The following is a 16,805-nucleotide window of genomic DNA, read 5'->3' on the forward strand; positions in this document are numbered from 1 at the left end:
ATGTGCAACCTAGTGTCACTTTATGGATATACAATCAATCTATGTACATAAGCTACCTTATGTATTTATATTTATTCTATGTTTTTATTATTGTGTTCCATATCTTTGTGGGGTTTTTTTTGTGCTGCATCAGATCCGGTGTAACAATTACTTCAGTCTCCTTACACTTGTGTATAGGAAATGACATGAAAAGATTTTGAATCTTGAGGCATAGATCTTGAAACTTATTGATTAGATTTGAGAGGATAATAGTATTGAATGCCAAGCTGTAGTCAATGAAAAGCATCCTGATGTATGGATCTTCTTTGTCCAGATATTCCAGTGTTAGTTAAGTGCGAATGAAATGACATCTGCTGTTGACTTCTTGTGACAGTAGATAAATTAGACCAGATCCAAGTCTTAACATTGTTGTAACATTGGGGTATATAACATGTCAGCACTCTTTCATAATGTCTGAGGGCATCACTATGATTTCATGTCCACTGACAGAGACAATACATTGCAAAAATAATTCTTGTGTGTGGCAATAAGCATTTCTGGAATATCTTTCAGCAGCTTGTGGAACAGTGGGCTTTTGTAGAATGAAAGAATGCTGCAGATTCTTTAAGATACTTCTCAATGACATAAATAATCTGTTATAATTGGCAATGCCAATGAGTTGGCTGGAAAGTATTGTTGTGCACAATTAAGAGAGCCTGTGATTTATAATACAATCCCTGGCGGTACCATGGACCAGTGAAGTTCTGCAGGGTTATGTCTTGGGACCCCTGCACTTTGTGATTTTTATAATTTTTTGGATAAGGTTGTGAAAGGGAGGGAAGTTAGGAAGGTTAGGAAGTTTGACATAAGATGATATAAAGGCTGATGGAGTTGAAGATAGTATGGAGGGTTGATGTAGGATATAACAAATGCAGAGGGGGGCTGAGAAGTGGCAAATGGAGTTCAACCTGGAAAAGTGTGAAGTGATTCACTTTGAATGGTTGAATGTGAAAGCAGAATACAGAGTTAATAGCAGTGTGGAGGAACAGAGGAACTTTGTCCATTTCCATAGATCCCTCAAAGGTTCCCCACAAGTTAATAGGATTATTAAGAAGGATTATGGTGTGTTGGTCTTCATTAGTTGGGTGATTGAGTTCAAGAGCTGTGAGGCAATGTTGCAGCTCTATAAAACTCTGGTTAGACCACACTTGGAAATATGCAGAATAAAGTGTAGAAGCTACAGAGAAAGTGCAATGGAGGTGGACAATAAGATTTATGATTATAACAAGATAGATTGTGAGTTCAAGAGTCTTATTGTTCTAGAGAACCACTCAATAATCTTATTAGAGTGGGGCAGAAGCTGTCCTGAAACTGAGTGATTTCTTTCAGGCTTATTATTATTATTATTTCTTTCAGGCTTTCATGTCCTCCACCCAGTAGGAGAGGGGAGAAGAGTGAACACCTGGGGTGGATGGCATCTTTAATTATGTTGGCTGCTTTACCGAGGCAGCTAGAAGTATACACATGGAGGGACAGCTGATTTCCATGACATGTATGGCAACAACTCTCTGCAGTTTCTTGCAGACATGGGTAAAGTGATTGAAATACCAAGCCATGATGCACTCAGACAGGATGCTCCCTATGGTGCATTGATAAAAATTAGTAAGGGGCAACAGTGACATACCAAATTTGTTTTAGTGTTCTGAGGATGTACAGGCATTGATGAGATTCCTTTGCCTTGTCATCTGGGTGGTTGGACCACAACAGGTTTTTGGTGTTGTTCACATGTAGGAATTTGAAGCTTTCAGGCTCAACATCGTTGATGTAAACAGAAAAATAGTACCACTCCCTTTCCTGAAGCAGATGGGAATCTCAGACCGAAGCAGAGCAACGGTAAAGATCTATGCAAATACCTCTTCCAGCTGCTCTGCATGGATCTAAGGACATGGCCAGGAACATCATCCAAGCCAAATACTTTCCATGGGTCCTTTCTCTGGAAGTCTGATCTTATCGGGAAGGGATGTGCTATCATCAGTGACGCTGCTTATCTTGGTTTTGTAGCTCGTTATAGCACGTAAGTCCTGCCACACAGATGGCTGGTAAGAAACATGAGATATATTAGTAAGTAGATTTGGTTCTTCATTCTTATCCCTACTTGTCCATGGTGACCAAGATACCTATCTAATCTGGACTCATCTGCAAATTTTTCATGTGAACTTTGCGAATCCTGTCCAGGCAGATTTTGAGTGACATCTGTAAACTAGTATTTTTTACCAGGAGGAAAATGCAACACACTGGTTTAATGTGTTGATGCAATTGAACAGTGGAGAAATGTCCAGAAGTTTCCAAATTAATGATAGTACTCCTCATCTTTCTTTCTCCAGTACTGCTGAATGGTCTCAGCCCGAAATGTCAACTGTACTTCTTTCCATAGATGCAGCCTGGCCTGCTGAGTTCCTCCAGCATGGTGTGTGTTTATAAAATGTTTGATTAGTTTTGCAATGACTTTAACTGTGTTGAGAATATTATTGCTTTGTGATTTAGACATGTTTAAAAATACAACTATGGAATCACCGAATTTGTTAAAAGAAGCTGTTTAACGTATGTTATCGTCGTAGTGTTTTGGGTTCACATCTTTCCTCTGAAATAAATGGTAACTTGAACCTTGGTTCCTGAGGAACGTTTATTTCATTTTGCTGTATACAAGTGAATGGTTGAATGGCAATTTGAACTTGAAAAGATCCGGATCAGGGAACAAAAGACCAATTGCATTGACAACACGGACGACGACAACAACAACCGAGGAAGCCTGCCTCCACCGCCTTTCCGCCCCCAACAAAGGTGGCGATCGCCACCTCTGCCCCTCCCGTCGTCGCAAAAACGCGCATGCTCAGTGCAGCCCGGCAACCAATCGCAGCATGCGCTCCGGGAAATTCTGCGGACGACCGCACAGGCGTGCGAGTTGAGGCGGAAGGTGGCGATAATGGAGAGTAACGGGTGAACGGGACTCTGGCTTGGAGGCGGAATAAATAAAAAAAATAAACCTCAGCGTTGCTTCCCGTAAGCGCCGACGGTTTCTATGTCTGTGGCGTTGGGGGGGGAGGTGTTTGTGTTGACTGTTGGTTGTGACCTGCGCGAGCGAGGTCGAGTGACAGCTGCTCGCCCCCGGGGGGAGGGGAGGGGAGGGGACGCGCGCTCCCGTCGCTGCGGGTCATCAATGAACAGCCAGCGTGCGTGTGTTGTGTTTGTGACATGGGCCCTGATGATGTTTACAGCCCGGCCCTCATTTACCCGTGCACGCTGCTCGGCTGCACGCTTCTGTCTCACTCCTCTTCCCCGGCACTCCCGTTCTTGTCCACCCGTGACGGACTTCAATGTTTACAATCCGGTTCAGCTCCGAAGGCGCAGACTGGCTGGAAGGGCAGAATCGTTGTGGCGTTTCCTGTAACTTGGATGGTTTGTTGCACGATTTAGGTTAGTGAGAATTGATAATCTGTGGGAGAAAATAATATAGAATAAGGCGACTGAAGGAGAGAGAATAGGACCGTTTCCCTTGAGAGTGCGCATAGATTAATAGTTTACATCAATCTAAAGAAATTTCCAGAAGAACGTGGTGCGGACTACGAAGTCAGGGCAGTGGGCGTGCTATCAGAAGTATCCAGTTCCATTTGAGAATTGTAGTTGCTTTTTTGTAGTATTTTAAGCTCTTGCTTAAAAGCTGTTTGGAGAACATTGATATCTGTGTTACATGTAATACTTAAAACGTAACACTCCCTTCCAGCGAATGTGTGCAGAATCTGCCTTTAACTTTTAAAGTGATATCCAATTGGAACCTCGAGAGAAACATTTGATTAAGATTCCACGCTAAAAGCAAACTTAAGCCATACGTGCATCAGTGATAAAGAAGAGAAAATGCTGGAAATGCTCAGGCAGCATTTATGGAGGGTAATTAGTTATTGACGTAAATCATTTCAACAGAACTGAAGGTAGCAATGAAACAAGTTGCAAGAAAAGGGGGGACAACAAAGGGCAAAAAGTTTGTTTTTAGGATAGAGACCAGTAATTGAATAAATTAAATTATGTCTTAGTCTTACCATGATGGGTAAATTAAGTACTAAATATACAACTTTTATGTAAAGCTGTAAGCAGACAAATGAAATCTATAATTTCAGAAGTAAGGGTGGAAATAAACAAAGTATGGACTCAAGGCTGTAGTATACCTAGCTTGAAGATATGTGCTTTCCCTTGAGCTTTAAGCTCCATTGGAAAAATCGATGTAGGAGGCCAAAGACAAATTGGAGTGTGTTGGAGAATTAAAATCACAGGCAAATTGTCCACCTTTATGGACTGAACAAATGCTTTTCTTAAAGTAACTCAATTGTAATTTGGTTTCTCTAATGTAGAGAGATCATATTGTGAGCATAGAATGCAGAATACTACATCTAAAATACAAATAAATGGTTGCTTATTGTTGGGAATACTGTATTCAATAATTCAAGCAGTATCTGTGGAAAGAGATACAGTTAGAATGTTTCACATTGAAGAAGTTTTTTTCAGAAATGGGAAAGAAAGTATGTTAGTGTTACGTTGCAGTAGGGTAGGGAAGAGATAGGATAATAGGAATCTTTGATGGAATGGCCAGGATCAGCTATTGATAATCTGTAGATGTCACCTAGTTAATGGAGGCAAAGAGGAAGAGATCTGGAGGAGTAGAGTATGTGAACAGACAGTGGAATGTAGGAGTTGTCAAATCCACAATGTGTGTGACATGTCATATCATCCTTCACAAGTTCCACCATCAGCTGCATTCCTCTTCCCTTTCAGTATTTGATAGAGACTATTTCATTTGTAAATTCTTGGTCTGCTTTTCTATCTCCACCAACCATTGTACTTTGCAAAGCATCTGGAGGAGATGTAGTAACTGCCCTTTCACCTCTTGAAATTGTGATTTACTTGCACTTCCTGTCAGTTCATTTCATTAAGTGTTCCAAATGAAGGGTTATCTTGAGCTTTGTGTTTCCCAAATTAATTCAGCATCTCTGAAATGAAGAATGCAAATAATATGATGTGGGTTGTCCAAACATGAATCGGGAATATTGTTGAGAAAAAGATATCTGAAGCTTTGTTGGATAAATAGCATAATTTAAAAAGATGCAGACGAGTTGGAGAAACGAATGAATTCTTACAGAGTGCAGGATGGGAAGGGGTTTCTACAAGATAGCTGTGTGGTTGCTAATGATTTGAAATGCTCAAGGTAAAGTTGAGAAGGGAAAGTGCCAGATCTGGATTTTGAAAATGACACCAGGGTGAAAGGAGGTAGCAAATATGAAATAATATTCAAGTTCTGTATGAGAGTAGGGAGCAGTACCTCTTAAATCTTAATCTCAAATTTTAATCACCATTTCATCTTTACACCTCCCCAGAGACATGCTCTTTTTTCTTCACTTGAAGTTCATGAAATTGAGCCAGAGAGGAAATTGGTGAGGCGCCAAAGAAATAGAGATATTTTCATGATGTGAGCGTGGTGTTATAATGGAGTCTGTATTGTAGCTTCAGCACTCTGCTTATTAGTGATTTAGATGATAGAGTAGAAACATGCATTTGCCAGTGTGATTCCTGTAAAAAGTGTATGCAGAAGTACTAAACTAAAAAGATAGTAAGAAGCAGCCCACACAAAATGCTGGTGGAACACAGCAGGCCAGGCAGCATCTATAAGGAGAAGTGCTGTTGACGTTTTGGGCCAAGATAATAAGAAATAAAGTGAATGGGCAAAACTATGGAAAATGCACTTCAATAGAAGCAAGCATGAGATTATTCACAAATTTAAAAAGTACTTGAGATTTCATGTACATGTAGGAGGTCAGTAAAGTATACTGGCAAGACTTAGGAAAAGAAGCTTGGTGCAATATTTAGCAAGGAAGAGTTGTGGACAGAAGACAAAAGTGGCTGCAAATTCTGGGATGTAGAATAAATAAATGTTAGAAGAACTTGTTCATTCAGCAAAAAGTGTAAATTGACATTTTGGTGCAAGACGTCAGCGCTGAGAGGGATGAGGAAATATTACTAGTAAATAGCATTACAGGGATGGGACGGAGGTGATAGGGGAACTAGATGGGGAGCGAATGATAATGGATGGAACTAGTGGGGAGAGTGTGATCAAAGTATTCTGTTCATTTCTGATTGTCGTAAGTGCTTGCTATTCATTTTAAACTGTTTGTGGAAACCAAAAACTTGTCCATAGCAGAAACAAAACAAGCCCCTGTAGTTTTCTGTTGACAGCTTTCTGTGCTCATTTAAAGAGGCAGTCAGGGTGAAATTGCACTCTTGACTCTCTGGGACAAATTACCTTTATAAATTTTTGTAAAATTATGATTAGACCCTTTATCAGGTCTTGAGGAATGGTCTTGGCCCAAAATATCATCTCTTTATTCCTCTCCATAAATGCTGCCTGACCAGTTGAGTTCCTCCAGCATTTTGACTATGTTGCTCTGTGTTAGTAGCATCTACAGAATCTCTTGTGTTTACAATTAGACCCCTCAACTGGGTAGATGGGTTGCCTTATAATGAACATATGCAGCTGGCTCTCACACTTAGAGCTGCTCTTTAAGTGCCAGTCAAGGCAATAAATGTTAAAGAGCAAATAATAAAACCTAAGTGGTTTATGCAGTATTAATTGGTCCAAAATGATAAATTATCAAATATTCAAGTATGGATTGTGTGTCAAGAGCAGGGTGTCACGAAGCATAAATTGGCTGCTATCTCTGTGACTCGGAAGTCTGAGCTGAACGTGAATTGTTTCACCAGTGTTCTTCCATTTTATTGTCTGCTTGCACTGCACTTTCTGTCTATCTGTTGCACTTTATCCTGCATTCTGTGATTTGATCTTGATGAACAGTATGCTTTTCACTGCACCTTGGTACACGTAATAATAAACCTATTCCAAAAATGAGGTTTACACAATATTTGTATGGAATAGATGCATAAGATTGCACAACTTGCCTGCCTGATAAAATGGAAAAATGAAGTGTTTAACAGTTAACTCCTCATAATAGCAGCTTGCACTATGGTAACAAACACTGTGGATCTAAGATATCAGGTCACAAGTTAAATTGCTGTGAATAAAGAATGTGGGAATCTGATCAGGTTCCAATGATGTGCAAATAAATGGTTGGGATAGTGCTGTAGCTTACATATACTTACAGTAGCTTACTAGAAAGAATTAATTGAGAACATGTTAAAATTTGTTCAGGAGTAACGCAATGTTATCTTGTGTGAAGATGGTAAAGCCAACTAACTAAAGAATCAGGACATATGTAGTGTAATATGTAGTGCAAGGTTGAATTCTTTAGTTTAATCTTGTTACCCTTTTCAGCATTTATTCAACAGGAGTTATGGTATTAATTTTTGGCTTAATTCATTTGGTATCCCAACTGTTGAACTTGTGGGTTGCTCAGTTGTTCTGTAGCACATCACAATACACTTACTTGTCACTCAAGCTACACTATCCGCTGTCTAAACCATCCAGGACAAAGCAGCTCAGTGGATTATCATCTCTTGGATCCACTAAACAGTTATTTCTTTCACAACCAACCAACATGGCTAGAATGCATACCATTAACTTGTTTACATAAACTACTCTAATGGCGCCTTCTGTACCCACAGCCTTTGCTGCAAAGAAAGACAAGCACAACAGCAAGGAATTCTGTTTCATTGCTGTCTAATTCCTGAAATTTCAAGGGCAGATGGGATGAGAAATAAACAACACCCATGTCCAAAAATATGATTACATTATAAATAGCTGAGTATACATTAATTTGTTTAATGTATAATGATAAATATGCTACACCCAAGTTTCCTGATGCAGAATCTGGTGGAAAATTAAGCTGAGGAGAACATGAATCTGCAAAAGACCAACAAGAGCTGATGAGAAGATGACAGTTGCCTTTATTTTGGTAGGAAGAATAGAAAAACAGTAATCTTTAAATATGAAAATGTTGGTTTTCAGAGAGATTTTGTTGATCTTTTACAAGAAATGTGCAGCTACAGCAAGTAGTCAGGAAGGCAAATAGTTGATCTTTATAAAAATTAAAAATCTACAGTGTTTTGATAAATTACACTATTAATTGTGTAGCTTCTGTCTTGATCTCACACCTAGTGAATGATATTTCAAAGCAAGAGACCAGGCCAACAATGGAACTGAAGCAAATGACTAGATTTGTAATTAAATAGAATTTTTGATTCATTAAGGTCTTTTTTTGCTTACTTGGAACTAGTATAATAAAGGCTTATTTAATTAATTCCTGGATGGGGTGGTTGTCTGAAGAGTGGAGAAGTGGGATGAGTTTGTAGTCTGGAGTTTAGAAATGGATGATCCTTTTGAGACACAAAGCTAAATGCTTGACAGAGTGTATGCTGAGAGGGTATTTAAGATGGCTAACAATTCTAGTATGAGAATGCATAATCTATGGATAGAAGCTGAATTGAAAACAGGAGAAATTTCTGATTTTTGTAAATTGTATATTCTTGGATTGCTTATCAGTCTCTTTATATGCTTGGTTGTCAGTTGAATCCAAGGCTGATTAATTTTGGAGTCCCAAGAGAATAAGAGATTCATGACAATTTGCAGAATGTTAAATTTAAGAATTAGTACGGAATTTAAATGACAAACGATCTCTCGTGGTTAAATAAGTTGCTTCTCCCTTTGTTGTGTTCAAATTTAACCTTGAGCGCATAAGATAAGATTTACCTAAACTAAGTCCGAGCAGCGTTCTTATTGCAATATTGGGTCAAATCCTATTGATTGTAAGTGGTTTAGAGTGGGCAGTAATGCATGCTAGGTGAAGGTACATCTAATGCACTGTGAAGTGTGTGATGCCATTGGTGTGTATCTTGATGGATACAATTCCTTGTACTTGTGTATTGGGTCCCTGGAGGTGAAATACTTGAAATGTGCTCATGAAAGTAGAATTCTACCTGGTTTAGTGGGAATGAGTGTGTCAAAAAAACAAATTGCTTGAGTAAACAGTGCAGTCATCAAAGCTGGAGTAGAATAAAAAGGAATCTAATGGTATAGATTTTATAAGCTGTTCTGTAAAGTATCACACTCATTATTTGGGCTCCAGTATATTCATGTTGCAGTGCTATCAAGAAAACAATGAAAATGAACTGGTGATTCTGTAATGGCTTAATTAAATCAGCAACTTATTTTCTTCATGTGCATTATCTAGCTATTCTGGCTGAGTCTTGCCTACAAAAAGCATCATTCTTTATTTATTCTGACATTGTAATTTTGCTTTTTACAGGAACTGGTATTTATTTAAATATCTGAACTTCAGAGTGGATTGCTTGCTATGGTGATGGCACACAGTCTCTGTTACAGCTCATTGGCACCTTCTGGCAGACAGCTGTGTCAGTCACCTGAACTGGAAGTATATGGGAGAAATGCATCGCAAATGGCAGCACACATCCAGAATGCAAAGCAGCAGTCAAATTGTTTCATATCAGAGTATTGTGATCCCAATTTCCAACTGAATGGAAGTGGATTTAGGCAAGTGGAAGTTATAAATGAAAATATGGATGTTACTGTGGAGACTCCGTTATGTAATCCTTTGAATGGAATGAGAGCTACTGCAAATGAACTTAAGCACATGCCTATGTGAGTATGAGGAATCTCCGTCTGTTTTTGGATGGAAAATGGTTCTGCTTAGCGCTGTGAAAGTAAAAATAAAGTTTGTATATCTTCTGTGTTGCAGTTTTTTAAAATTGCCTTCTAGTTGTCTGTTAGATCCAGTGAGAAGGTGACACATGTAGGTTGCATTAATACTCCTACACATTGATTCTGTATCTAATGCTATTGGATTCTAATATCTCACTTGCATTGACTTGCTCAGGGCTGTTATAATGGTAGACCTCAATGAAGAATTTTTCCTGTTAACTCAGTATGTAGTGAGGGAATGCAAAAGACATAAAAAGAAACAGTAAAATTTTAATTTGGATGAATATATTTTTCCTAGAGACCCAAATGAACACACCAGGATTTTCAAACAAGAATGTCTCCAATTTTAGCATTTGACTGTTTTGAACTTCAATATTGACTCATTGCTTCCTTAATGCTGTTTTTGCTGTGTTTCTTTTTCGAAAAAAATACATACTGTGATAGTCAATAAGTACTCTATATCCCTGAAGATAGGAAGAATTCTTTACAGATAGAAAATCAGAGAACACCTGTCATGTAGCCTGAGTCTTCCATAGGCAGAGAGGTTATAACTTCTTCCTTATATGAGTAAATGTTTCTTGGTTATTTGGGATTCATTCCACTGGGAGCTTTCCCTTGCACTTGAGATACATGAGATGCAAGTTCTGTGCTTGATTGATACAGTTGTTATACTTACTGAGTTGAAAGGGCTGCGAAGATTCATGTTATAATCATGAGCATTTCTTCAGATGATATGTTTTGTGATTACTTCAATTTCTGTCAGCTTATGGAGGGCTTGGATACTTTCTGATCCCATTGCTTTGGTATTTACAGTAGGTGAATTTTTGTACTTTATTGTGATAGAGATTAGTGTTAACACTATATATTTTCCATGTATTTTCACCATCCATTAATAGTCAATCACACAGTCAAATGTAGCTTGCGTTGAGGAGAAGGAACTGACTCTTTAGTAGAAGATATTTGTGTGCCTGTTGGGTTTATGTGGTAGTCTGGCAGATCACCCCTTCCTGCGGTGATTGCAAGAGTGAGTTCTAAATTAATCTCTAGCACAACAGCTCCAGTATTTTAATTAAGTTATATAGAAACAGAAAATACTCAACAGTTTAGAGTCAGGCTGTGGGAAGAGAAGCAGAGTTAATGTTTTGGGTTGAAGATCATTCCTCAGTAACAGTGTTTATGTTAATTATGTTTCTTTTTTCAATGCCTGGGGATTATTTGCAGTGTTGCAACGGCCTATATTTATTCTCTTTCTATCCCAGCTCAACGCTATTCAAAGTATTAATATGCTGAAGGACAATTTCACTGATGGTCAGTTGTCCTCTAGTGCATCTTTCAAGTGTGGCTCTTTGACCCATGAATCTTTATTAAAAGTAATTGGCATTTTTCAACTGTAGGAGCAAATTCCTAAATTAGATTTCAACTGAGCATGGCACACCTGTGCTGCTAGTTTGAATTCACTGCAGTACAAAAGTGCTTGCTGATTATAGCACAGTGTTAATATGACTATATTTTGTAAGGTATTTTTCACCTGATGCCAGAAAATATACTCCAAACCACGGAGTACTGAAGTGATTGCCAATTCATATTGTATTTCAGAGATCTTCAGACCAGAGGAGTGGTGATACAGGATCTAGGAAAATGAAAACACAGAAGAAAGGCATCTGCCCACAACATTAACTGTTTACTCTTTTCCATAGATGCTGCCTGACCTGCTGAGTTCCTCCAGCATTTTGTGTGTGTTGCTTTGGATTTCCAGCACCTGCAGATTTTCTCATAGGGTAGAATGGAGGATCTTTCTGGATAGCAGAGTTGGTTGAGGTGGCTTATACCAATAAAGGTAGACTGGAGAGTGAAATACATGTAAGACTTCAGAATTGTAAGTGCTTTAACCCTTTAGCCCCTCTGCTACTTTAACTTGCTCAGAATGGTTCATTCAGTTGCTATGGAAATCTTGACTTGTTAGCATTAAACTGAGACAAAAGTGGCCTAGAATAAGAGAGAAATTTTCCATTTTATTTCAGGATGTGGACTTAATCCTTAGCAGAGCTAGTATTTGTTGTTCATTCCTAATTGCCTCTGAACTGTAGTAATTTCAGTGGGCATATTAAGTCATCTCCATTGTTGTGAATCCAGAATCCTGTATAGGCCAAACTGGGGCAAGGATAGTAACTGTCTTCACATGAAATGTAGATTCATAATGAATGAGGTACTAGACTACAACTGACCTCCTGAGAAATTGTTCTTCAGCCAATTTCCGGTGAACTAGATGAGTTATCATGACAATCTGCAAATTTTATGAGCATCATTACCAAGTCTAATCTCTTTCAATTTGATACTTACTGAATTTTTTCAGATCCTTTTGAGACCAGACCTTTTGAGTTACTAGTTTGGTAAGTGTTAGCATGTGTTAACCACTGTGTTAGCATGGTATCCTCTTTTCCTTCAGTGCTAACAGAAGCCAGTAAGTAAACACTTTGTAATATGTAGATTCTGAACATTACTGTGTCACTGAGTTTAATGACTCCTCATGACACTCTTTATGATGTCAGTATGATGGCATTATATGGCTGTATTCGCCCTAGTATCTGTTACTTAGAGATACCATTTTTACCTACAGTGCTCCTTGGGTTGTAAAAGCACACACAGCACACACTCTATAGTGACCATTGTCCATTAATTAAAAATGGTGTGTATCTAAAGTGAAATCTGCAGCACTGTGTTTATGCTGTCAAAGAAAAGTGACATGCCTGTACGTATTTCAAAACGAAGTGTTTTGGAGGTTCTTCAGGACTTGGATTACCAATGGTACTTGAGTCTAAAGGAATTCTACAAAATCACCCTACAGTTTTATAGAAAACTCACTTTCTTAAGCAGGTAGAATGACTTTGGTGTAATTTTTAGTCAAAGTGCCAAATCAATAATTAATTATTGTTGTAAAATTTTCCTAACATTGATTTCTCCTTTTTAAACAGGAGGAATGAATTTTTTTCCAGGAGGAAGCATAAGCGGGAGCACGAGGAAGATGAGTAAGTGAAATTGTAGGGCCCTATTGTTTTGCTATGATACTGGAATTTTGGAAAAATAGTTGAAATGGGATGTTTGGTGTTCATGCTCACCATTGAATGTGTTCTATTATGGCTTTATAAATAGTTGGAATATTGAACTTCTGCTATAGTGATGACTGTCTTCATCCAAGATCTCAAACATTGTGTTCTACAACTGAACTTTGCTCAATAGAAACAAATTGGATGATTTAAATGTACAGAGAAAAAATGACAGTTGTAATACATTTGAATCTGTGGGGATATGGTGTGGCAAAGGAATTTTATTTCTTTTATTCTGCAAATTGCTCTAATTTTCTGAACTAGTAATATCAACTAAGGCTACATCCACAGTAGACTGGATAATTTTGAAGACGCCGCTTTCACGTAAAAACGATCGGTGTCCACACTATGCGTTTTTAAAAATATCTCTGTCCACATTGAAATGGATATTTCGGCCAATCTCCTCCTCCTGCATGTGCACGGGACACATCTACCAAAAACAAGCAACATGTTTGGTGTTGAATCTCACCATGAAAGACAGTGCGTGATTGTTCAGTTACAGACTAGAAAAACTTAAACAACGGGCAGCTGTTGGCTCTTGAGCAAGAGGACTTAAAAGTGAAAAAACAAATACTGGAACGTATGGAGGCAACCAACGGAGTTCACGGACACTATGACCCAGCTGACAACCAACATTGAAAATCTGACTAACTCTGTTGCTATAATAAAGCACTTTGTTGAATATATAAAACATCAGTGTTATCTTGTATTTCCATACAATGTTACACCAGGCTGTTACATGTCTGTTGTCAGAGAAGTACTTGCATAAATAGGTAAACCACCTTCATACAAACAAGGACAGAAAACTGGGCAAAGTGAGTATACTTATTTATTCAGTAAGTTAAGGGTCAAAGTATTTGGTGAGTACATTTCTAACTCTTCTGGCTTCAGTCTCATTGCCATTTGTTCTGAAATTGTTAGGTTGTGTTCAAGAAAACACTGAAATGGCATGCTGTCGTCTGACAGCATTTTCAGATTTCTCCGGTTACCATGTCCACATTGATCTGCCCAAGTGGCGTTTTCAGAATTACACACCTGGACAGCATTTCTGAAAAGCTCCGGCTTCCGAGGACGAAAACGCCGTTTTAATGTGGACAGAGGGTAAAAACGAAGAGAAAAAGCTTCGGTTACGGATTTATCTGGTGTAGTGTGGACGTAGCCTAAGGCAAATGCATTGTTCCAGTGTTTGAGTAGTTTCTGGCTGAGTGCCTTTTGTTTACTTAATTGATCTGTTGTTGTTAATGCTGGTGTTGAATTGATTTTATTTCTTACATCCTTCACATACATGAGTAAAAATCTTTGTTACGTCTCCCATCTAAATGTGCTGTGTGGAATCATAGTACTTTTATAATAATTTATAATAAATAGAATGGTCAGTGTAATATAGAGTATACTCAAATCAGCGTAAGTTCATCAGTCTGATGGCCTGGTGGAAGAAGCTATCCCAGAGCCTGCTGGTTCTGGCTTTAATGCTGCAGTACTGCTTCTCAGATGTAGCAGCTGGAATAGATTGTGGTTAGGATGACTTGGGTCCCCAATGATCCTACAGACCCTTTTTACACACCTGTCCTTGTAAATGTCCTGAATCATGGGAAGTTCACATCTACAGATGTGCTGGGCTGTCCGCACCGCTCTCTAGAGTCCTGCAATTAAGGGCGGTACAGTTCCCATCCCAGGCAGTGATGCAGCCAGTCAGGATGCTCTCAATCATGCCCAGAATAAAGTTCTTGGGATTTGGGGGCCTATACCAAACTTGCTCAACCATCTGAGGTGAAAGAGGCGCTGTTGTGACAGACCACGTGAAGTCCTCTGTAATTTGGATGCCGAGGAACTTGAAGCTGTTTACCCTCTCAATCCCAGATCCATTGATGTCGATAGGGGTTAGCCCTTCTCCATTCCTCCTGTAATCCACAACTAGCTCCTTTGTTTTGTGAGATTGAGAGGGAGGTTGTTTTCTTGACAACACTGTGTCAAAGCAATGACTTCTTCCCTGAGGGCCACCTCATTATTGTTTGAGATAAAGCCAATCAATTGGTAAATTTAATTAACAGATTGGAGCTGTGGGTGAGGATACAGTAATTGGTATACAGGGAGTAAAGGAGGGGACTCAGTCACAGCCCTGAGGGGCTCCTATATTGTGAGTCAGAGATGTTGCTTATGAGGATAACTTTAAAACCTATATTTCACCTTATTACCAACAAAAGAACTTTGGGGAGAGCTTGTGTCATTTTGCTAATTTCCTCATTCAAATGATGGCAAACCCAGTGGCCAGTTGTGTGAGTTGCATGGATGCATTCACATTTTGTGCATTGACCTATTAATACTCTGAAGACATTCTGGGCTTTCTGAAGTTGAAATTTGAAGTTTGGGTCTTGAATTTAATTTGAAATGACTGCAGTTTTATATTTGATTTGCTGACATTCTTCATGATCTGGGTAAGATTCTAGGATGGAAATAGTATTTTTGCAGAAGGGCTTTTGGGGCCAGTTGACATTGTACAGAACTGAAGATTTAAATGATGCATATACAGTCGGCCCTCCTTATCCACGGGTTCTGCTGGCGTGGATTCAACCAACTGTGGATCGGGAAAACCCAGAAGTTCTCTCTCCAGCACTCATTGTTTGAGCATGTACAGACTATTTTTTCTTGTCATTATTCCCTAAAGAATACATTATAGCAACTGTCTACTTAGCATTTACAATGTTTTAGCTATTATAAGTAATCTAGAGATGATTTAAAGGTATAGGCAGTCCCCGAGCTATGAACGAGTTCCATTCCTGAGTCCGTCTTTAAGTCGGAGTTGAAGTCGGAACAGGTACATCCGGTATTATTTAGCATCAGTCAAACATTTGTCTTAGTATATAGTATAGATTTAATCTCTTAATATCTTTCCCTTCATTTAGTCCTGACGAAGGGTCTTGGCCGGAAACGTCGACAGTGCTTCTCCTATAGATGCTGCCTGGCCTGCTGTGTTCCACCAGCATTTTGTGTCTGTTGTAGTATATATTTTACAGAAACATTGTGGATTCAGAGATGCACCGGGTCCTAAAGTCTACCACACTGAGACAGGTTAAATAAGGGATTTGAGCATCCATGTTTTTTGGTATCCACGGGGGGTGATCCCAGAACCAATCCCCCGCGTATAAGGAGGGCCGACTGTATAGGTTGTTATTGGTAAGGAGAGGTTTAAATTGCTATGTATTTGCATGTTGAGACAAATGGCATTAGTTTTGATGCCACTGTTGTGATGTGCAACATATATGCTTGCATCTAGCAATTTAGTATACTTGCTGCTAAATCAGATGGGCATGGTTCTGTATCACAGTGCATGTGTTAGGATTGCTGCAGTATGCAAAGTTTGGGTGAAATGAGTAAGTTAACTGACTTAGTTAAATTATTCTTGGGAGAGAAGTGCTGAAGTAAAAATTTACATGGAGAATAAAGTTTTTTTTTCTGTGGGAAAAGAGTGAAGAATACACTTTTTCCACATTGACAGATTATAATTAATAGGGATGCCGCAGAAATCAATGTGTGGTTCTAAGATATTTATAACCTGCATCACTGATAGTGGAATTGCATCTAAGTTTGCTGCTGTTTCAAAGCTAGAAGGGAAGTAAGTTGTGATGAATGAGGGGGACAGATATGTGCCAGGAAATTTGAGTGCAAAATGTTTATTCCCTCCCTCCCCCCTCCAGCATTTTGTGATTCAAATAATTGCTTTCTATATGAATCAGATTTAATATCGCCAACATGAGTCCTGAATTTAGGGCAGCAGTACAATAAAATACATGATAAATAAATAAAGAGGAAAAAACTGAGTTCTATTAAGTATGTCTATTAAATAGGTAAACTTTAAATAGTGCAAAATAACAGAAATAAAAAAATAGTAAGATAATGTTTATGGGTTTAATGTCCATTTAGAATTTGGATGCAGAGGGGAAGAAGCTGTTCCTGATCACTGAGTGTGTGTCTTAAAGCTTCTGTACTTCCTTCCTGACAGTAATAGT

The 16,805-nt window shown here is 38.7% G+C and overlaps 2 protein-coding genes across 12 annotated transcripts in view; one reads left to right on the forward strand and one right to left on the reverse strand.

Moving 5' to 3' along the window:
- Positions 1–16,805, forward strand: part of ccdc117 (coiled-coil domain containing 117) — a 76,286-nt gene that overhangs the window by 46,099 nt on the left and 13,382 nt on the right. For 2 of the 4 annotated variants that reach the window (XM_059988432.1, XM_059988433.1), the window contains 2 exons: positions 9,282–9,634; positions 12,667–12,720. In XM_059988432.1, the coding sequence (XP_059844415.1) occupies positions 9,330–9,634; positions 12,667–12,720 (359 nt within the window). In that variant the 5' untranslated portion in view covers positions 9,282–9,329. Of the gene's footprint in view, positions 1–2,688; positions 3,040–3,314; positions 3,454–9,281; positions 9,635–12,666; positions 12,721–16,805 lie in introns of those variants that run through there. The other 2 variants (XM_059988430.1, XM_059988431.1) reach the window with 2 other exon arrangements.
- The window catches only part of si:ch211-102c2.8 (uncharacterized), a 121,086-nt gene continuing 107,615 nt past the window's right edge, over positions 3,335–16,805 (reverse strand). For 7 of the 8 annotated variants that reach the window (XM_059988427.1, XM_059988423.1, XM_059988428.1 and 4 more), the window contains one exon: positions 3,335–3,472. The gene's annotated coding sequence lies outside the window, so the exon portion shown is untranslated. Of the gene's footprint in view, positions 3,473–12,730; positions 13,229–16,805 lie in introns of those variants that run through there. The other variant, XM_059988422.1, reaches the window with a different exon arrangement.

Source organism: Hypanus sabinus, chromosome 13 (genome assembly GCF_030144855.1).
Source record: "Hypanus sabinus isolate sHypSab1 chromosome 13, sHypSab1.hap1, whole genome shotgun sequence".
Classification (NCBI taxonomy): Eukaryota; Metazoa; Chordata; class Chondrichthyes; order Myliobatiformes; family Dasyatidae; genus Hypanus; species Hypanus sabinus.